Source organism: Carassius gibelio, chromosome B2, assembly GCF_023724105.1.
Source record: "Carassius gibelio isolate Cgi1373 ecotype wild population from Czech Republic chromosome B2, carGib1.2-hapl.c, whole genome shotgun sequence".
Classification (NCBI taxonomy): Eukaryota; Metazoa; Chordata; class Actinopteri; order Cypriniformes; family Cyprinidae; genus Carassius; species Carassius gibelio.
The window spans coordinates 7,366,119-7,390,657 of record NC_068397.1 but is presented as its reverse complement, the minus strand read 5'-3'; the positions used below and the strand labels follow the sequence as shown (position 1 = coordinate 7,390,657).

The 24,539-nt window shown below is 36.3% G+C and overlaps 1 protein-coding gene across 2 annotated transcripts; it reads left to right on the top strand.

The window, feature by feature from the left end:
* Window positions 1-228: 228 nt before the first annotated feature.
* Window positions 229-23,429, top strand: mmp16b (matrix metallopeptidase 16b (membrane-inserted)). 2 transcript variants are annotated; one of them, XM_052548570.1, is made up of 10 exons: window positions 229-604; window positions 9,052-9,200; window positions 10,401-10,520; window positions 13,725-14,029; window positions 16,216-16,377; window positions 17,110-17,327; window positions 17,407-17,545; window positions 18,265-18,415; window positions 18,530-18,645; window positions 20,226-23,429. In XM_052548570.1, exons 1-10 carry the CDS (start codon window positions 485-487, stop codon window positions 20,588-20,590), a joined length of 1,845 nt encoding a protein of 614 aa, XP_052404530.1. In that variant the 5' UTR covers window positions 229-484; the 3' UTR covers window positions 20,591-23,429. The 2 variants fall into 2 exon arrangements, with proteins under 2 accessions (XP_052404530.1, XP_052404529.1); XM_052548569.1 differs by having other exon boundaries at window positions 13,725-14,044.
* Window positions 23,430-24,539: the final 1,110 nt, after the last annotated feature.

The window sequence follows — 24,539 nt, the reverse complement described above, 5'->3', positions numbered from 1 at the left end:
CCGCTGGAAATACTGGCGCTGACCCAATTTAACGGCAGTTTGTCAGAGGCTACCGTCGGTGTCAGCCGTTTCAGCGTCCCGCCTACCTAAGACCCATTTTTACACCTTCATTGATCTGTGATTGACAGGAGAGAAAGAAGAATGAAGACAGAATGAATGGTGCCTACTAGTCAACAAGCATCACTGGCCAGTGAGTCAGAGCGCATGCGCAGTGCTTACGCTCTGGATGCTGCCCAATATAGAAAAGCAACCTGCCTGTTCGCCAAGGTAACGTTTCAAAGCAGAAGAAATGACTCGAAATAGTGCATCCGATATGCAAGATGGAATGTGTATTGCCAGCCAAGTGACACAATGTGCGGACGCCGATGCTTCTCCGCGCTCAGATGGTTTCATCTTCGGTCCAAAATGCCACTTGCTTAACTGACATACGAGAATAGAGACCTACATACTCATTGATAAAAGAAAATCAAGCGAATCTACAAATATGAACGGTACGCTGCTTAAAAGGCGAAGGCTGGACTGTGTGTACGCGTTGCTGCTGTGGCTCCATCACGCTGTGTGGATGTGCTGTTCAGCGGCCGAAGAGCATCATTTCAGCGCTGAGGTAAGACTGGCCCAACATCAGCATCAGCATCTTCAGCTTGAGTCATGAACACAAACGCGTGTGCTGAGAATACGCGTCCCGCTTTTACTGAGACCTAGAAGGACAATATAATATATAAATCAGGACAGCACTTGCACAGAATCACACTGAATCACCTGGAAGATCTGAATGTGTGCTATGATATATACAGCTATTCGGTTCCAGTGTAGTCTAGTTTAGTCTGTACTCCGTAGACAGGAATGCAGCCCTGTTTCTGTTATTTCGGTATAGTACACAGAAATGCTATCTATAGTCTAGTCTGGTTTAGCCTATTCAGTAATTTGATGCACTGAAGAAGAAGAATGCAATTCTTTACCGTTCTGTTCTATTATTCTGTACAGAGTAAAATGAATAAAAATAGACTAGAGTGGAATGGAAGTGAATATGTTTTCTGTTTACTTTGAGTATGCAATTCATGTTTACCTTCTATTACAAAAAAGAATGAAGTAGAATATCATTCTTGTTTACCTTGTAATCTGAATTACAGAACAGAAAACTATAGACATTTATTCCTGTCTACTTACACCAAGTTACAAAACAGAATAAAGTAGATTAGATTAGTAGATTCTGTAATACAAAGTAAACTGAAATGTTATTATATTCCATATAGCCAATTCTGTTATTCAGTGTATTGAACAAAATAGAAAAGCAATCCTTTAATTATTAGATTAGATTAGAATAGAATGCTATTCTTAACCAGAAAAGAATAGAATGCTGCTATTCTATAGAAAGCAACATAAAACAGAAATGTCATTTCATTCTGCCGTTAACAAATAGCCAGAAATTCCATCAATTATATTCTTCAGCCTGTTCTCTAAATGTGTGCTTGAGAAGCCTAAACATGAATTCTGTTTTATTCTATTCTCTTTCCTTTTGCTGATGGATAGAAATGCTAACTGAAGTATTCCTTTAAACATGCTTTTTACTTATTTGTGCATTGTTACGCAATTTAATTCATAAGCTCTTAAAAGTGCAGACCTGAGGATTGAGTGGGAGAGAGATCAGCAACAATCAGAGATATCTCTCCTTCCTCTGGTCCAAATCCATTCACTCAGAGATGACAATCACATGCCTCTGACTGGCCATGCGACAATCAATGGGGTGATAGGGGAAGCAAGACCACCATTCACTCAGTGCTACTCAACCGCAGACTCTTGCGATAATGTGAAGCACATAAAGATTATGTAAGTTGCTTAGCAACTCTCCCCCAAACTCCTTTGGGCTGGAATGGGCGCAAATGTGATGTTTAGTGCTGCTGGCAGCGCTGGTTGACATTGAGAGAATTTGTCACCCGCCCGGTTCTGTTTGGCTGGGAGGCGAGAGTTGTAGAAGGTTCAGTGCCAGTGCATCAGCTCATGGTGGACATGCTATTGTCATGATAATATTGATGCTCTTTTAGAGCAGGCTGTATTGATGAAACTGTCTTTCACAAAATTACAGTAAGACCATTGGGACAGAGCAGATAAATTAGTGCTCTTTGCTTTCTTGGTAACTAAAACCTCTTTCTTCATTTCATCTCTTTGCCACCCAACTCCTGTGTGGGGTTTTTTTTTCTGGCAGGGCTGCAGTGGTTGGCAGCAGTTGTGAGTTGAGTGCACAGGTCAGTGGTCTTTGGGGAAGAAAGAGAATGTGTGTGAGATGAGTAATGACTGCTCGGAGGGGGAACCTCTGATCCTGAACTAGGAATAGACTAGAGAGATCAAGGTTCAAGGATTCAGCGGTGAAATCAAAATTGGGCCCCCATGGCTTTAATTATGCACGTCTTTCACATACAGGTGCAAATGTGCTTAGCTTAAGTTGATAACAACATTTCATGTACAGTAGCTCTGGCTCTATATGTGATTAATAGGGAGTCAGGGGTTGTTGCTATGTGCTGTTGACCACTGAAATACTGTAAACAGTCATCTTATTAATGGTTAGGATAAGAGGGTGTGGGTTTTGTGGATAATATAAGTGGACATAAAGTACAGACCTTAATCAATTTAAATAAAGTTTTAAATGGATTTGGGTCATCACGATGTCATAAACGGAGTAAAGTAGTTTGAGAATTATACTTCCGCCTGATAAACATTTGTGCTCTGGGTGAATATTGACTCACCCCTCCTTTTCTTTGAAAAAAAAAAAAGGATACATGAAATCAACACTTTCATGGCAGTTCTTTTTATATTTTGGTTGAATTGGTGGGGAATGCATACGAATCCATACAATCTCTTTTGCACATTTGCACATGCCTTCATGCTCACTTTTTTTTTTTAAATCATGTTTTCATAAAAATGTAATTGTACAAATTCAGACAAATTCATCACCAGTTCGCCAAGATGTTAAATAGTTTTCTCTTGAATTTGTGAAAACGGTGTTATTTTATCTATATTATAGATCAGTTTGGAAGCACTAAATGGGCGTGAAAATATTTCAGTACTGCATGTATGTATGTAAATGTGTTTTAGTGTAAAAATGATAATAATAAGAATTTTAAAAGATAAACGTTCTAACTAACATTCACTGTGTAATGTGTAACATTTTTGGTGGGCAAAATTTCAAAGATTGAGTTCAACTTGTTTTGAACATGAAATACTCTTTTAGACTGAAGAAGAGTCTAGAACCGGAAAACCTTAGCATTGATCTAGAAACACCTTGCAACATTTTACAGCCAACCAAATCAAGCTAAAAAAAAAAACACAGCAACTACATAGCAACATCTTGGCAACCATCCACAACAACCAGCATTGTAACTGTAAGCTTTGCATAGGCAAGCTCCAAAAATCTCAGTGTGTGTCTTCAATAATTCACAACGTACATGCACTCATTTGTGTTTACAGCTGATTAAAGACATAGAAAATGGATAAAAGGGTTGTCTGGCCCAGTAGGAAGCTGCAGCATGAAAAAGGCAAGGAGGGAGAGATAGAGACCAGCAAGAGAGACGTATAGATTAGTATGTTCCTTGCTGCTGGTTATTGGGCAGATTATGTATGTAGAGTAGCAGTACTTGAGGTTAGTTCTGCCACTGACCCCTAGGAAACTGATGCCGTCACACTCAGGGGAAAATATAGCAGCCTATTTGCATGAAGAATTGTTTCCTGGAAACAGTAGCACATTTTAAGATGCATTTCAGCATACTGACTCCTGTAATTGACTACATTGATTGGCTTTTGCTGCAAGATGCAAATGAGAGAAGTGTGAGAGATAGTGTGAACGAGCTACAGAGAAAGAACAAGTGAGAAAATTCTGCATGGAAAGAGAAGAAAGACATGCTGCCTTAAAGCAGATGAAGCTGTATCCTGATCAGTTTATATGAATGCAAATCAAATAGTTTAGAGTAAAATGTTAGTTATTTAAAGAGAGGTTAATGTTTAAAAAAGGCTACAGTAGAAATAAAACCTGTCTGTAAGTCTGTATAGTTTTTAGTCATTTTTATCTCAGTTTTAGGTTTAGTTATTTCAGTACATCAAGTTCATTTTAATTTCAAGTAATTATGTTTTTTTTTTTTTTTTAATGGTTTGAATTTTTGTTTCAGTTTCAGTTTTAGTGATATAATAACTGATATAAATAACTGCAGTTAAAACAGACACTATTAAACACAGCCTAACCTGATTTTACCAAGTGAGACATGTTCCTGGGACCACATCGTTGTTGACCCTGGAACAACATTGTGATTAACCAATCAGATTTGAAGAACCAGTTTATAGATTTTGTGAAGTTTATGCTTAAAATCAGTGTTTGGTGCTTGTACATCAGTGTCATTCATCTATCATTTCCTCTGATTTTAGGGATTACTCATGGTTAAGGTTAGGTTTAGGTGTAGGGATATGGTTAAGAATATATTTTTGGAGTAAAATGTTGTTCCAGGGTCAACAAAATATGTTGACCTAGGAACACATCGGACTTGGCAAAATCAGGACGTGCATTAAACACACTGCAGTTAGAACACAACATTGTTACTGAACTTATAGAATATATAAAAGCACACATCTCTATCTATGAAACTGCAGCCTCTCGTCAGATGTCACACTCAAGACATTATGTATTTATGATAGATTTTTCATCTTAGTGGATACACTCAAAGGTCTCCATAAGGAACACTGTTGTTCCAACGTCCTCCAGAAGGATGTTTTTCATCATCATCTCGTCATGCCCTTTTTCTGTCTGTCTCTGCCATCTGTTATAGATGTGACAGCAGCTTCTGGGTAATGATTATTTTCATGTTGTCATGGTAGGGTGAGATTGTGACAGGATGCAAACCACCACCTAATGACTCAGCAATTTGAACATCAAGAAAACCTGTCTCAGCCTGGCTCGCTTTTGATATCAGACCCCATGTTTTAAAGCTCTTATTGCATGTGTATTATGGACATATGTATAGTCCGCTTTCAGCACTTCACAAAGGTTTTGCATCTCGTCTTTCTGTGGTTAATATTCACTGTTGTCAGATTCTGCAAATAGAAATAATTCATGTCTTTTTAAAATGTAATCTTGTAATTAATAAAGCCTGTTTTACTGTAAATAGTATACACACATTTTGGGGAGATCATTTGGCTAATTAAGATTAAAAAAAAATTCTCTCCCAGTAAAATATTAATGTTCCCTCAGCTTGCAGTGTTGAGTGTATTAAGCCAATTAGTGAAGTGGTTGGTGTACACAGGAGTAAATAATATGGTATTTCTTCTACCAATATACACCACGATTTACACATGTGATTCAAAGACATCTGGTTTCACCAGTACAATAGGACTTTATATATGAATATGAAATTTCACAACTTTCAAAGGTCTGTCCTGTGCACTAAAGGCTCTCTTCTCCACATCATGAGCAGACCCGCTCCTTACTGCTGATTGACTACAAGTTTGTTTTGCTTGTCTGCCCAAATCGGTTGTCTAAAGCGTTTTTGAAAAATCGCTTACCCCACCTTTAGTAGTGAGAATCGGTCCCTATACTAAAGTGTTATCAAAAATTGTAAAACAAAATCATACATTCACCCGGCATAAACAATGTATGTATTGGACATCCAGAGACATTTAGTAAGATACAGAATTAAACTTGATATGGTTATATCCTAATGATACAGTATGTTATGTTTAAGAAATTATAGACTCTCATTCAAAAGTTTGGGGTCCGTAAGAGCAACATTGATAATAATAAGACATGTATATTGAGCAGTAAATTAGAATGAATTCTGAACAAACATGTGATACTAAAGACTGGAATAATGGCTGTGCAAGAAACTACATTTTAAAATATATTAAAACAGAAATCAGTCATTTAAAATGTTAATAATATTTCAAAATAGTGTTGTATTTTTGATCAAATAAATGCATACTTGGTAAGCAGTAAAAAAGACTTCTTTCAAAAACTTTTAAAGAAACACACCAATCTTCTGAATGGTATAATACTGTACATTGTATTTTATACAATTAGAACTAGACTGTAATTTTGTGTATTGCTTTCTTTTTCTCTTTCTTTCTTTTGTTCTTTCTTTGCTTGATGGGTCAATAAATAATTACACTTGAGAAAAGACTGGAAAAAAAAGAATAAAAATTTTTTTTGAGATCACTTGGCTCATACATATGAAATTCCTTTGGCTGGTGATGCTGGAACACCGTTGGACCGCAGAGAAGATGTTAGTTATACAATCATGTTTGCTAGATGCTCCATTTCTCACCTGTTAAGCCTGTTTTTCATCATATTGCTTTATTTCTGCATAAACATGAGTGTGAGAGTGTCTGTGTGTTTACCTGAAGAGCAATCTTGGTTTTATTTGACACACACTGAGTATATTAACGTCACAGATTTTTTTTTTCTTTCATTGCCATTTTTAATGCGCATCAGTTTGGCTGAGCTCTGTATATAGCTTCACAAGAGAGTGATTACAGCACCCTGAGGATGACAAAGTTGCTTCTATCTATGACTCTTTATCACCATGGTTACACCCTGCCATACCAGACCCCTGCGGCTCTATAGCACATCTGTGTTTTCTTCACATAAATTAGTAATCAGCCCTTGTGTTGGTTAGAGACGCAGGATCTGATTAGAGCTAGAGAATCAATTTGGCTCTCAACCGATTTTGCTTTCTCATAAGGAGAACTAATCCTGCATAGATACTGTATACTACAGAATAGAATTTAATGTCCTTTACAAGATACATGTACAACACTAATATTGAAATAATTTTTTTTTCATATATACATGCATATCATACATGTACATAGAGACATTCATATTGAAGTATTGATTTATGTGGCGGCAGAGCACTAAAACGTTTAGTTTGCTTTTTGTTTATGGATTATTTCAAAGTATGTTTGACCTCAAGTACATTATCTTAAAAGCTCTTTCCAGCATAATGTTGTTTGGAATGAAATGATCTTAACATGCACCTTCAGAATACCACTCTTCTCAAATCACAGCTCTCTCATAGGATGCATTACAACAGACCATAGTAGTTCACTGCAACAACAAAGAGAGTTCATTAAATGCTCACACTTAGCGCTCTCTAAGCATGCCTTTTGCTGAATTCAAACCTGTATGCTTACTTAGTACCCTTACTATTCGTATATGTACCCTTACTTGTCATATGGTGAAAGTAGTATGCTAAATTAATTCAGCCATTTAAATCCTGAGGCTGGCAAAACTAATATCTCTGGAAGGTCAGTGTGATACTTTAAAACTGATAACGAAACCTTAACAGTACTGAAAAAAAAAATTCCCCTTAATAAACATGACTCATTTGAAAGGCAAGACACTTTATAAATATTTTTGATCTCAAATATCATGCAAAATCCCTTAGGACAAATAACCATGGTTAATATTCATGAGGGATGTCCAGTTAAAATTCATCAGTCATTTTACACCCTTGTGAAAAAGATGTACACTCAAGCATACTTATAAAAAAAATAGTACATACTACAGAAATAGCATGCTTTATAATAATATATTTAGAGGTGCTTTATGTAGGATTGACACTGAGTGGTTGAACTAGGTATTGCTGTCCAAATTCAGGTGTTTTCTGCAAACTGGCAACCAGAGATGCTGAAATACAAGTAAACTGGCAGTGGGCAGGTTTCACAAACCAAAACAAAGATCAACATTCCAGCCCAGAACACATATTTTCAAAGAAGAATAACTGACTGAAGCATTGTTTTTCAGATAAAGGAGGCTGGCTCCAAAAGGGAGTCAGTCCCACAGACTCCCCATGTTAAAATGCCCAACTTTACAAAAGAAAAAAAAATGTGTTTACAGCCTGGTTCAAAAAGTGGTTTTGGTCTATATGACAACTGTCAGGGGGTGTTTTTTTTTAAATATATATTTCATCCATTTAAATTATATTAAGCCTTAAAGTTCTGCATAATTAAGGGCGTGGCCACTTGAGTGACAGGTGGATCACCAATGTTGACACTGCTGTCGAGCTAGGTGGGCGTGGTTTCAGCAACCAGCTCCCGCCTCTTTGCCCATTTTCAGTGGCGACGGCCACCTCCGCCCACTTTGAGCTTCAAAAACACTCTTCAGAAATCTACTGATGATGTCACCGACAATACGTCCATGTTTTTATACAGTCTATGGTTTTGACCCACTTATGGAAGGAGTTTAGTATCTTCTTAAGTAATTTCATAATTACATCTATTGTCTTCATATGGCTAAAGTGTACTGTCAAATATGCACTGACAAGCATTTATGGTAAACTAAAATAAACTTTAATGTCATTTCTACTGAAACTTTATGTCATGTATTTAATTATATTTGTAATTACACATTTATAATGGTGAAGTTTATAATATATTCATATATTTAATTGTAACAAAAAAAGAACGTAGTCATGAAAGTGCACTCTCTTTAAGACCACTTAAAAGCCCTTTAATTTCATGAATATGATATATTTTTAGTATAATACAATAGTTTAAGTACACATTTTTTTTAAATAGACTTTTAATGTTTGAAATACACTACAAGTGCACACCTTTTAGATACAAGGATAAAGCTAATACAACTATAATATTTAGCCCAGTGTCTGCATGGTGAATCACACTTCTGCTGCTGTTTATGCAAATACAATATTGTTAATATTCTTAATAAACTATAATCATGTCAGTTATTTGCATATACTGTTGGGCCTGGTTCATGTTAATCAATTGCAACGTTTGATTATATGGACAATTTTGTTACTTTTGTATGCCAAACAATTTTGGTATCATGTTGGGTGACCATTCAATGTCCAATAAACAATCTTGGTTTGAGATCAAAAGCATCTGAGAACCAGGATAAATTGAAATCCTGTTCCCCCTAAACATGCAGGCTTCTTTCCATGCCTTGTGAAGGCATGTTTAGCTTCTTATTCTTTGTTTTGTTGTTCAGACTACAGCTGAGCCTTGGGGTTGAGCTGAGGACATGTTGTCAGGTTACATTTGTTCTGTCTTTTGCAGGCGTGGTTGCAGAGATATGGCTACCTCCACAAGACACAACCTAACATGGCTGCCCTGCGATCAGCCCAATCCATGCATTCTGCTATTGCTGCCATGCAGCACAAGTATGGACTAAACGTCACAGGGAGTCTAGACAAGCAGACAATAGAGTAAGTATTCCAAAGCACACATACAGTAAAACTCTGCCCTTTGTGTATGAAAATGCCAATTGTATTTTTATTGCTACATGGTTTGTGCAAAAGCTGTTTAACATTCCAAATGTTACTAAGATGAAGGTCAATCCAAAAATGGCTAGGAATTGTCTTATAATAACACCACATGAGTAAACATAATGAAATGCATTATGACATACATAATGACATTTAGTAAAAAAAAAAAAAAAAAAAACTCTATGATGTCACTCACTGTGCTATTATGTCAGGAACAAAGAATGAAACATTGAAACCATGTTATTTTAATTGCAATATTATTATTTTTTTATGTATCCCATTAAACTGTAATGGTGATTTACAAGGACATACAAATTGGCAGGTTTTACAAAATCTTAAATTTCAATAAAACACAAATTTCTGTCAAACAATATAATAAATCCAGCAACTATTTTCTATGCTATTTTAATCAGTAGTAAATAATGTTCACAAAAATGGGACACAAATGACACAGTTTCCTAAAAATGAGTCATCAATTAAAGAATTTCATTTTTGATTCAAATTAATCCCCTTGGACAGCTTGGACACCACAAGCCATTTTCCAATCTAAAATGTATTGAGAACATTTTCTACTGCACTGTGTTATGAAGCATGATTGCACTCTCCGCTTGACCTTGCATTCCATTTTATTCTGCCTTTAGACAGTTCTTTTTATTCTGTTTGTATTTCATTTTATGGTTTATTGATGACAAGTTAAGATGAGGAACTGATTTTCACATTCGGGGACATAAATAAATATATTATCTTTTATCTAAACGTTAGCAGGTTTGTACATGCTAATTAACGTAAGCTGTAATGATGAAATGATGTGACTTGCAGTGAAATACAACAGCGGGTGATTTTGTGATTTTGATGGCTATAATTTGGTGCTAAATGTCTGTGATATATGTTTTTGTGCGTATTTTTTTGTGTATCTCCAGAACAGTAATCCACTGACAGCAATATAGTAAACACAAGAACACTGATTCATTTTAAAAGTCTAATGAGTATTCTGATGAATGAATGCAGTTATTTTTAAATCCATTCAAACACATGTATAGTAATGCCTTAAAGCAGCAATGTTAGCTAACCTAGATTTAAATGTGATGAAGGTCAGAAATGACCTCTCGCCTCCTCCCTTTGCTGTTTTTTCTCCTCTAGCTGGATGAAAAAACCCAGATGTGGGGTACCAGACCTGCTTGGTGGCATATCTGGATCCCGCAGGAAGAAGCGCTATGCACTAACTGGACAGAAGTGGCAACGCACACACATCACATACAGGTTAGAGAGAGACACGATGCCTCTGTCAGTGTTAATGATTTAACAGTTTGGTCTATAAATACAGCACAGACATTAACAGACAGAACTGTGAAATGAAATGCTCGAAATTTATAATGGAGCTTTAAATAAGTAGTCTTAAAGGTACAGTTGTCCTTTCCAGTCACTGCTAGCAGAATATACAGTTTTATGAATGTCTGAACACGAATATGTCAAATGTAAGAATAGAGCCTCTATGCCTATAAATAATTAAGTAATTATAAAATATAATTCTAGCTAGGGTAAGTAGAATTAAAAAAATTAAACAAAAGAAATCAATTCAGAACAGTGCTTAAACATAGATGGAGTACATTGCTTCCATCAACACCACCAAAGTTTGCATAGTCTCCACTTCCTGGGTCAGCATTTAATTTGTTAACGTTAGGCAGTTTTGACTGATATACTGTTTAATGTTGGATGATCACTTTATTTGACATATTGCTAGTTTCTGCTATAGCTTAGCCCTATTTTGATCCAGAGATTCAATACTCTTTCAGAAGATCTATACTAGCGCCCCTACCAAAAATTACGTCATTGGCAGGAAAAGAGTTAATGTGAACTGTATCTTTAAGACAAGTTAAGGTTAAAGGGGCGGTATGTTTACATTAGGGACTGAAAAACACAATTTGAATTTTCTACATAAATAATATCAAATTTCGAATTATATTTGAATTTAAAAGGCATAATTTCAGTTAGGGGGGAAAAGCTTTTGACTTCTATCCTGAGGGAACAAGAGGGCACATCACGCAAAATGTTATGCACATTTCTTCAAAGCGTAATAAAATAGCACGACTATCTTTGAAAAAAAGTGCATGTTTAAAATAATGTTTATAAACCATATATAATTTATAAAGTTGCTTAAACAATTAGAAAAAAAAAACAGCACAATACATGTATATATAATTTAATACAAAGGACCAAAAACGAATCACAGTAGGCTACTTTCTTCATTTAAAAAGATGATATACAGTGGCATGAGGAAACACTGCCATAAAGTCTTGAGACATGATTTTTAAAAGTTGAACTTACATTAATTTTACATGGCTTTCTAAACATACCGCTCTCTTGTTCGAGACGTGAGTGCAACGCTGATAGATGTCCCTCTAGAAAATATGATAAATATGCTTTCGTGTGAACAGCTTGGTTTCAGTTTTGATGTAAACAACATCTTCTCCACACTGATGCTCTCGTTTTCCGCAATATACTGAATGAACAACATAGCAGTGCTGCATCTAGGAAGTTCAACTGGCTAGGCTAACGAAAGCATTAAAATGCAATGACACGTACATCGTCGTCGCATTTCGTGCGCCACTGATAAGTCTGCCTGACGGCTGATGGTTCAACAGTTTTGCATTTGTATGTGCATCTTTTTTTTTTTGTTTTTTTTTGACGAATATTTAAAATTAGATTTTTTGACAGCCCTAATTTGCATATCATCTGACATCTTGTGTGAATACTGCCCTCTTTCTGATGTTTAACTCTTAAAATGAATTGTTCTGAATTTTGACAAACCAAACCCTGACAGGTTGAAACAGACGGACCTGGCTCAAATTGTCCTGTCACTGCCATCCTATATGCTGCACTGCAGTGAAGACACAGCCAAGCATATAATAACCTCCAGCATTCACTCTTTAACCTTCAGGAAACATATTTGAATTCCCTGAAGATTACCTTCTAAAGGGCTCGGAGGAAATAGTGTGTTCTCTCACCTCAATTTAGACTTTCCTGGTTACAGCGGGCGATAACGGAAATGATTTATTCAAATCCTGCTTTTTTAATTGATGGGCCACCTATGCAAATGGAATGTAAATGAAGACAGGCTTGGCAGTGAGTGACTGGCCTCTATAGAGAAGAGTCAGCTGAGATTTCCAGGGCCTCTCAGTCTGTTAGAGGAAGATAAAGACTTCAATGTGGGGAAACTCAGCAGAGATGCCAGTCTAAGGGCAGTTGGTGCAGTTCACTTTGGAAATGAAAATGCTCCTTCTTTTTTGTGATATTAACACATCATAATAGTAAGGGGTTTTACTATGACATTTGATAGTGGGGGGTTTCAATCATATTGAAGGTTCTGATGTTAACATCTGATTAAATGTGGAGAACACAAACTCAAAACACCCCATTTATAGCACGCATGAAACAATGAATTGCTGGAGATACTACAGACGCTCTCGCAGAGATAAACTCACCCCGGTACCAGAAGAAACTGCAACATTACACTTTACACAACATTGTGCTAATAGAAGCACTTAGGAAGACAAATGAATTCAAGTGAAATACATAATAAAATACATTATTTTACCAAAAACAAATATTAAAATATGAGGTCTTTATATGGATAATATAATTAAACAAGAATGCTTTTTTTAAAGTTGATAAAATAATAGATAGTGCATTCAGCTGTGGTCTGAGTTTTTAAGAGATTATAGCGCTATAAACTGTATAAACTTATAAAATAAGTGATACAGATAAGCTAGCATTTGAAACTGAATATGAATATTGTGCATTACTGATATAAAACATTATTTTTGGCTTTTTATGACTTTTATAACAACTTAACAAGGTTGTAGAGTTAAATATGCATTAAAATAAGTTACATATTCTGAAATTAAAGAAGAAAACAATAACTGATAATCAAAAACAAATCAATTGATCCCCAGTGATCAAACTAATTTGTGTTATTTTAACTTTTTCTACATTACAGTTTTCTCAAACTTGAAAAGTGTGTTTGGCCAAATTTAAGTTGGATTTTTATTTATTTATTATTTTTACAGTGTATAGATTATCACGTTAAAATATCTCTTGGATTCATGATGTTCCAACAACAGAAAAAAAAAGATGACTGATTTTGTTGTTGTTGTTGTTTAACTATCCCCACAAAAGCAGTATAAAAACACCAAAAATAATGAGTAGAGTGTATAACAGTTTACTATTAAGAGTTTCTGTTATTGTTTCTGGAAACCACCTTAAAATAAGCTCACCTGCACAGTCATTGTGTTTATTGTTTGTTATGGGGCTCGTAAGCCCTGAAGTGCAACACTTTAAAGCACTGAGGGGCAATACGAACCAAAAGCAAGCCTGAAGCTAACCATAAATTGGACTTTGCCATTGCTTAGTGTTTATATTTACTAGTAAATCTTGTTTTTTTTCTTTTCTTTTTCTTGTTTTTAGCATTAAAAATGTCACTCCTAAAGTGGGAGCACGAGAAACGCATGAGGCCATTCGCCGGGCGTTTGACGTATGGCAAGGTGTCACGCCGCTACGCTTTGAGGCAGTGCCCTACAGCGCTCTGGAGAGCGGCAAGCGTGACGTCGACATCACCATCATCTTTGCCTCTGGTTTCCATGGGGACAGCTCTCCTTTTGATGGAGAAGGAGGCTTCCTGGCACATGCTTATTTCCCAGGGCCGGGCATAGGGGGCGACACGCACTTCGACTCAGATGAACCCTGGACACTGGGCAACCCAAACCATGATGGTGAGAGAATGGCAGGTTAGGCCACATTTTCAACTTCAACAATAAACAAACCAAATGAAGTTGCTTGTTTCAGCAGGAATCTGAAAGTGACAGAGCAGCTAAATCATTAATGACATCTGGAGACTTTCACAAGCACCACTGAAAAATTAATTACAATGTTTTACAGCTAAAGTTAAAAAACAAATGGAAAACAAGACTCGCTTGTAAAGTAATTAGTACAATTTACTTGCTGAACTGAGTGTGTTAACAAACTGTGCTGTAAACACTAAGGGGAGAATTCACTAAACTGCAGCTACACGTGTGTGGTATTTAAGTACGAACTCAACAATGTGTTCTTTAACCAGCTTAAGCAGGTAAAAAGTATCCAAAGAGTCATAATAATTGAAATATCAAACAGATTTCAGTAATCTTCTGCATCCTCCACAAACAACTGCTGAAATCCATCTGTGCATGGTATTTGAGTGCATACTTAAACAGCAGCCACTAAATGTATGTCAAGTTGTATTTGTTAACATTAGTTAATGCATCATGAACAATGCTTTACAGCCAGTAATGACGATGATCAGGTTCTAAACCCATGCAAATAATCAACACTATCGTCGGTTGCACAGGGCATTCTTTCCTGAGTATGTCTTACATGTTGATGTTTGTGTGCATGTCAAGTGTCAGCTTTGTTCTATATGTAGTATTTGTGTTATGGTTGTACCCATTAAATGAGATGCAATCAGATCCGTCTCTTCACTGTGAGCTGCACTTAGAGGCACTCAGCTTTAATTACCTGGGCCGACTGGATGCAGAGAGCTTTTAAGATGCTCATCTCCTTTCACAAAATGTCTCAGGCAAGACAGTAATGAATGGGTGCAACTACATTCGCTACTGGCATTTTTACTGCCGCCTGCACTCAGGACCCTCGGCTGTTTTTTTTTTTACTGCCATCTGTGATGTTACACGTGCATGGCATAATAGCTTCCCATGGTTTCAGGCTTCATTAGTGTCACCACAGTCTATATGGACCACACACTGTGTGGTTTCCTTTCTTTACATTAAGCCTGATTGGCATCAACATGTTATAAAATAAACAGCAGCAATTAGGAAATTATTTTTAACAGGTCATTTAGAAGTGAATGCCTTCCATTCACTTCACTCACTGGTACCAGGTCAGGTACCATAACAATAGTCGGGTACACTTTGTCTAAACGTGTCCTTGTTGCAGTGTAATTATAGATTTAGGTACTGAGTAATATTATTTAACATGAACTTACTGTATAGGGTTAGGATTAGGGTTTGGTTTAATTTTGCAAAATGTATTGTTATTATAGTAGTAAATTGAGAGCTGTATGTGAGGAACAAAACCCAAATTTTGATATATTCAGATGAGGTTTGAATCCCCTGTGAAAAACACAATTAAAAAAATTATAATAATAAGTTGTCTTTGAAATATGGTTATACTAATAAGTATACTACTGAATATTCGAACAAGCATTTATGGTAAACTAAAAAATACTTTAATGTAACTTCTTAAAACGTATCATGTTTATAAATAATTACACATTTGCAACAATTAAGTTGAGATTTAGTACATTTAAAATAAATGAACCATGAATGCTACATTAAATAACAAACTCCAGTTGCAATTCATTTACATGTGTGTATGTTAGTCAACACATCAATATAAGCACAAAAAGATTATTAAAGCAGTGATTTAAAGTATACTTTGAAACTATTAGTTTGACATTACAAAATGCAAAAACCGTGTCTGTATAAGTACATTTAAATTGCCTTTTATTTCATTAATATTCCATTATCTGCAAGTACGGCTTTTGAAAAAAATTTACCTTAATTTTTGAATTACACTACAAGTGCAATACAATGCCTAAACTGAAAAGGATAGCTTACATAACATTTTTATTGATCATTAGGTCACCATAGAAGATATTTCCAGTTATATTGTTGTATAATATAAAGCAATGTGGGTTCTGTTTTGCATTCTGTTTCCAAAGCTACTGTTTTCTGTCATGCCCACGCATTGTACACATGAACATTACAACATTAAGATGACTCTCAGATCAGGCACTTGAGTGGTGAATCATAATGCCAGATGCTTCTCAAAATAAGAGTACAAGCACAGCAAAAAACAAAAGCAAATCTTGTGATTATATTTTCACTGTTGATTCTATACTCCTTAGGTAATGACCTGTTCCTTGTGGCAGTCCATGAGCTTGGTCATGCTTTGGGACTGGAGCATTCTAATGACCCTACGGCTATAATGGCTCCATTCTATCAGTATATGGACACAGAGAGCTTCAGACTGCCTCATGATGACCTACAGGGCATCCAGAAAATATACGGTGCGTTTAAACCTTTTGCACATATCTGTTTACAGTAACACTGATCAAACTTACAGTGAAGGATTTGAATGAAATGGACAACAATAAGGCTAAGCCATATCATATTGACCAGATTGTAGAAACATTGTAGTGGGCTTATTGGAAAAGTTTTTTTTTTTATTATTATTTTTTTTTTTTGCTAGTGCAAATCTGCATTTCAACCAGAACTAGAGTACAGTAAAAAAAAAAAAAAAACTTTTTATCTTTTGAAAAAAAAAAATTATTTTTTAATTATATATTGGTAACATAATGCTCCATTTGTTAACATTATTTAAAATGAACGAATAATGAAAAAGATTTATATGACATTTAATATGAAACATTAAAAATACAGTATTATGCCTAATTTTTTATGATATTTTTTGAATCTTTGTTAATTTAGACATTTACTAATACATTATTAAAATCAAATGTTATATCCGTTAAGTTATATCCGGTATTTAACCTTAACTGATCTAACAATAAAGCAATGAACCACTCACATACCTTGAAGAAGTGAGAAAAATGTGTTATTCCTCATCTCTCATGACATTTTTAGAGTCAGTACATTTCTTGAAAATGGAATGGAAGTTTTACACAACCACTTGAAATACAAAGTGTACATTCATTTATTTGAACTTGGCACATGAGATTTCAAAGATTTTTTTCTTTATTTGACTCTCGTGTGATTTGAATTTGGTATTCATTCTGCAGGTCCTCCAGACAAAAACCCTCAGCCTACTAGACTGCTTACGACTGCTACGCCTCCTCGCCTGCACCTACCAACTGACCCTCGAAAGCATGACCGACAGGGTCGCCCCCATCGCCCTCCGCAGAAGTCAAAACCAGCCCACCCCAACTCCAAACCCAACATCTGTGACGGAGGTTTCAACACTTTGGCAATCCTACGACAGGAGCTGTTCGTCTTCAAGGTATGAATAATGAACAGCTTCACTGAGAATTAGAGAAGCATAAACTGTGTGTTTCCTAATGCCAGCACACTCTTATTAGGATCAGTGGTTCTGGAGGGTGCGAGATAATTCAGTGGTGCCTGGATACCCTATGCAAATTAACTACTTCTGGAGAGGTCTGCCTCCCAAGATCGATGCTGTCTACGAAAACAGCGAGGGGAAGTTTGTCTTCTTCAAAGGTAAGATGTTTTTTCCTCCAACTTTTAAATCTTTCAGACTAAATATAGACGTGAATATGTGAATGAAAGAGCTCAGCTTTTAGGATCTACTGAGGGCATTTTCACACCTGGTTTGTTTGGAGTTAGTTTCAGAACCTGCATGGCATGTTTTCTCCCTTAGTTCAGTTCATTTATGCATATATGAATACAGCAGTTGAACAGACTGAACGCGGACAATTTGGAAGTGTTGAGAAGACCAATGAACCAAGCTTTATTATTATTCATAATGGGAAATTTGTGACGTAAAAAACAGCAGTGTGTGATTATGTACAGTAGGTGAGCACATTAGTTAACATAGTTCATCTCAAACAATTATGATCTTGATTGGACATTATGAATAAATGCTACATTCACAATAAACCAGTGAAGCCAACTTCTCCATGAATGATGCTACAAGGGACATAACCCATGTAGGGGACAGTTTAACTCACATGTGACTGGCAAAAAAATTTACAAAATCCACAGCAATCTGACATGCTTTCAAATGCTTCCTTGTAAAAGTGAACTGAACTAAGAAGCAAACAATCTACAGATGTGAAAACAGTCATAATTATCTCCGGTTTTATTATTATTACAATCAATTATAAATAATAATACCATTATTATTACTAGAATAAGAAGAACATGCATGCGTTTTAAACACTAAAGGCAATATTTTCTTTTTCTCTGCATTTCTGAAGGCAACCGGTTCTGGGTGTTTAAGGATACAACTCTACAGCCCACATATCCTCAGGACATTTCTCTTTTTGGCAGTGGGATGCCCACACAGAGCATTGAAACCGCTGTTTGGTGGGAAGATGTAGCCAAAACCTACTTCTTCAAAGGGGACAGGTCAGTTGTATAGCTTCTAGCTACAGTGTACAATGGGACCCAGTAGACACCGCTTTCACTTGACTGTTCCATAATGTCTGAGAGCGTTTTTTCTGTCTCTGTCTACTATTACAGATACTGGAGGTACAATGAGGATATGAGAACCATGGACCCTGGATATCCAAAACCCATTACTGTGTGGAAAGGCATCCCAGACTCTCCACAGGGAGCCTTTGTGGACAAAGAAAATGGTGAGACACTGAAATAATCCTAGCTGACAGTACAGAGCCTTGCAAAATACCCCAAACCAATTTGCTCATATTACAAATCCAATTTTGTAATATAGCCATTGCCTTTCACAGTACTGGAACTCACAATTAATTATTGCTATAATTGCATTTGTATTGGTGCCATGACCCGGTGGTTTACACATATGCTCAGACACGTTGAGTTGTGACTATTTATATAGGTACTATTATTATTACAGCAAATGCAATATGCTTATTCTATTAGTCTATTAACATAAAAAGGACCTAAAATTGTTATGCATGTATTTAAATTTTTTTATAAAATCTATTTTTTCACAAAGTGAAATATTGAGTTTTTCTTAACTACACAAGGACAAAAGTATTGGGACCCACCTTTTAATTATCGATATTCCATGGTCAGCTGTAAGTGGTATTACTGGAAAGTGGAAGCATGTAGGAACAGCAACAACTCATGCCATAATGCAGATGACCACGTAAAGGTCAACAAGTGCTCGGTTTCATGGTGCATAAAAGTCATCAACACTCTGCTGATTATAAACTTCCACTGGCATTAATATCAGCAGCTGCATGCAAGCTTCACTTACCTAAATAATTTCAAGCATTGTATGGAGAGGTGTACCTTAATCCCAGTGAACACCTTTGGGATGAACTGGAAAGGAGACTGCGAGCCAGGCCTTCTCGTCCAACACTGGTGCTTGAGCTTACAAGTGTTCTACTGGATAAATTGGCAAATAATCTCACAGAAACACTCCAAAATCTTGTGGAAAGCATTCCCAGAAGAGTGGATGCTCGTATAGCTGCAATGGGAGAACCAACTTTATATTAAAGTCTATGTATTTAGAATTTGATGGCATTAGATGTCCCTAGTCAGGTATCCTATTTCTTTTATCCATATAAGTGTATATCACAACATAAAAGTATACTGTTGAGCCACTAGACTGAAGAAATGCTCTACAACTCTTTCCATCTTAAAATCCTTCCAGAGTTTCAGGGTTGAAGTAATTGGTTCACTCTGGAGGACACTGTGTTGACTGGCAGAAGAATAGAAGTTTCTCTTAACTTCTCTGTGCAAGTAGTGAGTCCTCACATGTGTCTTATGGATCTGGTGATCTCTGAGCTATAATTGGCCTCTCTGTGGCTTCTCTCACAAATCTCTTTGTTCCTGCTGAGTTTTTGAGGGACATCCAATTCTAGGCAGAATTTAGGTGTATAATATCTACTGTGCTTCTTTATAATGGAACCAACAGTGCCAGATGAGACAGTCAAGCACAATTCATACCTATGTTTTGTTTGATTTGCAATGGCACAGGTACAGGCAGTTATATGGCAATGGTGTCTTTGTTTTTGTACTATGCATTTTCAGACCTGATAATATGATGACAATATTGGAGTACTCTTGGAACTTGGAGTACCATGAACAAAATATATTATTAGTAACAAATAACTGACTTGAGTTTTAATATCATTAGATTTAAAATGTATTATTTTCAACTAAGAATAACACATAGTTATGTTTTCCAGTATGCGTAGTTCAATATGAGCTGTCTTCCTTTTCTCCTAAGGATTCACATACTTCTACAAGGGGAAGGAGTATTGGAAGTTCAACAACCAGAGGCTGAGAGTGGAGCCAGGTTACCCTAGGTCTATCCTGCGTGATTTTATGGGCTGCGACGGCTTACCTGCCGACCCCGACTGGGACTGGAGCCCTCCAGAGGAAGAAGAGCCACCACAATATGACAATGATGACGTTGATATCGTACTCAAGCTGGAGAGCAGCGGTGGAGCAGAGAAAGCGGTGGCCATCGCCATCCCCTGCGTCCTGGCCCTGTGCATGATGGTGCTGCTCTACACCGTGTTCCGCTTCAAGAGGAAGGATACGCAGCGCCACATACTGTACTGCAAGCGATCCATGCAGGAGTGGGTCTGAGAATTCAAGGTCCCACTCCTTCTGCTAAAACTATTTTCGTCTTAAAAATCCCTTAAAAAGGTCAAAAATCTGCTCATTTTGAGGCGCTGACTTTATGTTGCTATTTGTTGGCAGAAACGAAGGACGACATGAATGAACAGCATGCCAACTTCCTGCTCCCTTCAGCCTTCGTAGATGGCAATGTGTCATTTTTGTATGGTTTTGGAACTCTGTGTGGCTTTGGCGGCCATTTTGGTTCCTAGAGTCCACTGCAGGAGTAAACTGTTACTCTACAAACCATAATTATGAGCTTTTCAACTGATTTGAGAATTATTTATCATCGGACTGCTGATCTAGATACTCCATAAAGGTTGAACTCACCTATGTCACTCCAAAATACTTGCCTCTGTTGAAAAAACTGATACCCAAACCAAATATGCCCTTAGTGTCCAAAGAGGATTGCTTAATTCACATGGAATATTCTGAGATGACTGATCATTATTTGAGTTCCATTGGACTGCATTCATCTGCAGGTAATATGGGATATATCTGCTTGGAAATCAGAAGGACCTTGACATATAACATCGGGGCCGCATTGCAATATTTCATTGAATGCCTTAATCACATATTGAGTTTATTTTTCTGTGTGTTAGTGTACATGTGCCTGTGTGAATGTGACCCCTTTCCATTCATTCCTTTGCTTCTCACTGTTCTTTTGATGCACTACTGACTGATGGAGATCTGCAGTAAGATTCGTAAGTGTATGGCTGGTGTCCATGTTCTGTGCTGCGACGTTTTTAATAAAGACTCTAAAGCTGCAGCACAGAACATTAGAGTTTTGGTTAAGTGCTTCCAATCCATTCATAGGGAATTTATTAAACAGAAGAATACAGTTTAGCAGAAATACCTAATGAACCTTCCTTGAGAATCAGATTATCAACCATAAAAAAATAACATGCAAATGTTAAAGTTATATATAAAAACACTTATATTAGTGAAGCTTTCAGTGCAATATGTAGGCTTGATTTGCTTTTCCTGAACAAAATACTTGTGCTTGCAAGGCAGCAAAGGAAATTTTTGGTAAACGTAGCTTTTGAGCTTTGGTTCGGTGAATGAAGCTGCATCATCAGCACCACTCATGTACCTTGTTGACCATGTTAAAGAACCAACCAATAATATAAGATAGTCTTTGAGGTTTAAAGCCATTGTTGACACGAAAACTGCATTGCCATATTCCATTCATTATTGTGCATGAACATAGTTGTTCACCCCATGCACACTAGTAAGTGTTCAGTGTCTCTGCTACTTTACGTCCCTATTTACTACCAAATTATATTTAATATTCAATGAATTTAAATTATACTAAAATGCACACTTTGTTTTAACATCACACAGATTTGAAACGTGAGTTTTTGAACAAGAATGAGCATCAAATACTGCTCCGATGTACACATGCTCTCAAGTGGCCGAGACTGCAAGTGTGGGCATTGGAACAGGCCCACGGTTAGAATAATCTGAGTGTGCTACTGATAAAATATATACTGTATGCATACCTTAGTCTAGTGTATGTATGAAATCAGAAGTATACAATAAGCTTAAAAATAATGAATCCATATTTAATTTGACAATTCAAAAAGATGCATTGAGGCATAAAAATACAATCTGTTGAATGGGCTGTACTCACTGTCAAATCATTCAGCGGTCAAAACATAGAAAATATCAAAAACATTTCCAGTGCAAACAAATCTATTGTATTGTACAACCAGTTGCACATCTATCTTTTACAGCATTTTTAAAAAATTGGGTCAAATTAAATAGGCCTTTTATCCTGACTAAGGTATTTAAAATACTGAAGATGCTAAGAACAGACCAATGAGGATGCATACTAATGTAGAAAGTTGGCCAATCCATATAAAATAAAGAATTAATAAATACTAGAAGAAAATGGACAAAAAATACTGTTTTGTAATTCTATTTAATAATTTATATAATGATTATATAATCTATTATATAATTTAAAAAATAAAACAGTTCATTATTATATACATTATTATATATGTACCATATTGAGTGGTCTGATATACAGCATTGCCATTTACTTTACTAATCAGAGTAGAAGCACAAAATAGGTTTTATTACAGCGCTGCACTGCAAACACCCAAAGATTCCTTTATAAAGTCCAAACTTGAGTGGCTCAGTTACTCTTTTCATGGGCTTACTTATTTCAGGCACAGGTTTGAGTTAAATCCCATTTGCTGCACAGCTTAAGGGAAGTAAGATACTGTACTGCAATCAGAGAACTAGCTTCACTGCTTATTTCTGCTTTCCATGTGAAAAATATTTGTTAGCATGATCATTCCCAGAGTGTATCCACCACTAAACACATCAGATGTTGCTGTTTGATATTCCTTTCAAGTGTTTCTTGGAATTGGAGTGATATATATTGTCATATGCCTTGTTTTATCTCACGTTTTGACCTATAATGGACTGTGGTGTTTCTCGCCATACATTCGGCATCAGCCTTCCAAGTGCACATGAATTTCCATGCGTGAACTGTTGTTTTCATTACAAACAGAAGAATATCTCGAGAATATGCCCCGTTCTACCTTTGAGGTCGCTGAGTATTGGATGTGTATCTGAACATGCTGTGTATATATCTCATGTAGGGTCTTTATTACAGATATGAAAGGCACATTATGCAGTACATCAATAATAAGATATTATCTATTATCGGATGTGGCGTGTGAATCATTCTTGTGAACTCTAATGAAGAAGTTAACAAAACGTACCAGGCAACCATAAGACATTCAAATGTAATTTATCCCTGAGATTCATGAAAGGTTGTTTGGATGATGTAATAAAAGAGTTATATATTAAATTATGCGTGGCTCATGGAACATATTGTCTCTGTAATATAACAACTTGTAAGGGTGGACTTAATTGAGCAGTAAGATCCTAAGGTATATTTTTAATAGAAGTCTCTATTATTTCAATTGACTATGTTTTGTAATTTATTTCTGATGGCAAAGCTGCGTTTTCAGTACAAATCTTTCTAACATGCTGATTTGGTGCTCAAGAAAAAAAAATCTTAGCGTTTTTTTTCTCACATAAACCATGATGCATTATTTCTAGGTTCTGTGAATAATAGAATGTTAAAAAGAATGTTATGTATTAGAAATAGAAATCTTTTGGTAGGGTCATTACTGTTATTTTTGATTAATTTAAATGCATCCTTGCTGAATATACAGTAGGTAATAATTTCTTTCAAAAAAAGTTTGAATAGTAGTCTATATGAATATACACTTTTGTGTAGGATTTTTAAATTCATCCATCATGCAGATTCCACACTGCCTTTATTATTTTAAAGCAATGTGATAGTTGCACAATATTGCAGTTCAACAGGACAAATGTACTCATTCCAAAATAATAACTATCCTCCACTATGGCCATTTCATCTTCATTAGCTCCCTTTAGAGGGGTCTCCCTGGTGGACATCTACCTGTGCTTCAACATGCACTTTTACCATACGGGTTTGCCCACTGTGTTCAAGAAATCAGCAGATATGTCTATGATTGGCTGTGTTTGCTCATAGCTACAAAAAGACACTGTAAATAGAAACCTTTGACACTCTGCAGTGCACAAACATGGGTAAAGGAAAGTCTGGAAGCAGATGCGAGTTAACAGATTTAATGGGAAGATATGAATATGAGTACACAAACAAACGATGATGAGAAAACGACACTCCGTTGTGATGGTGAGGAATCCAGCTGATGGCGGAGAGAAGGTGAGTAATCCGGATGATGACGGCGTGTAGGCAGCAGGAGAGGATGTCACAGGAACTGCGGGGAATGGAGCCTAAGATAAGTGTCGTGGTAAGTGAGTGAACGTGCGGAGAGTAGATGAGGTTCAGGTTCCACAAGCTAATCAGTGTAGATGCGAAACACACAGATTTCACCACAAAGTGCAAACA

Coding starts and splice junctions, on each gene's coding strand:
- mmp16b (XM_052548569.1), top strand. CDS start 485: ATGAACGGTACGCTGCTTAAAAGGCGAAGGCTGGACTGTGTGTACGCG. Junction 605..9,051: donor AGCATCATTTCAGCGCTGAG/GTAAGACTGGCC, acceptor TGTCTTTTGCAG/GCGTGGTTGCAGAGATATGG. Junction 16,378..17,109: donor GGGCATCCAGAAAATATACG/GTGCGTTTAAAC, acceptor TTCATTCTGCAG/GTCCTCCAGACAAAAACCCT.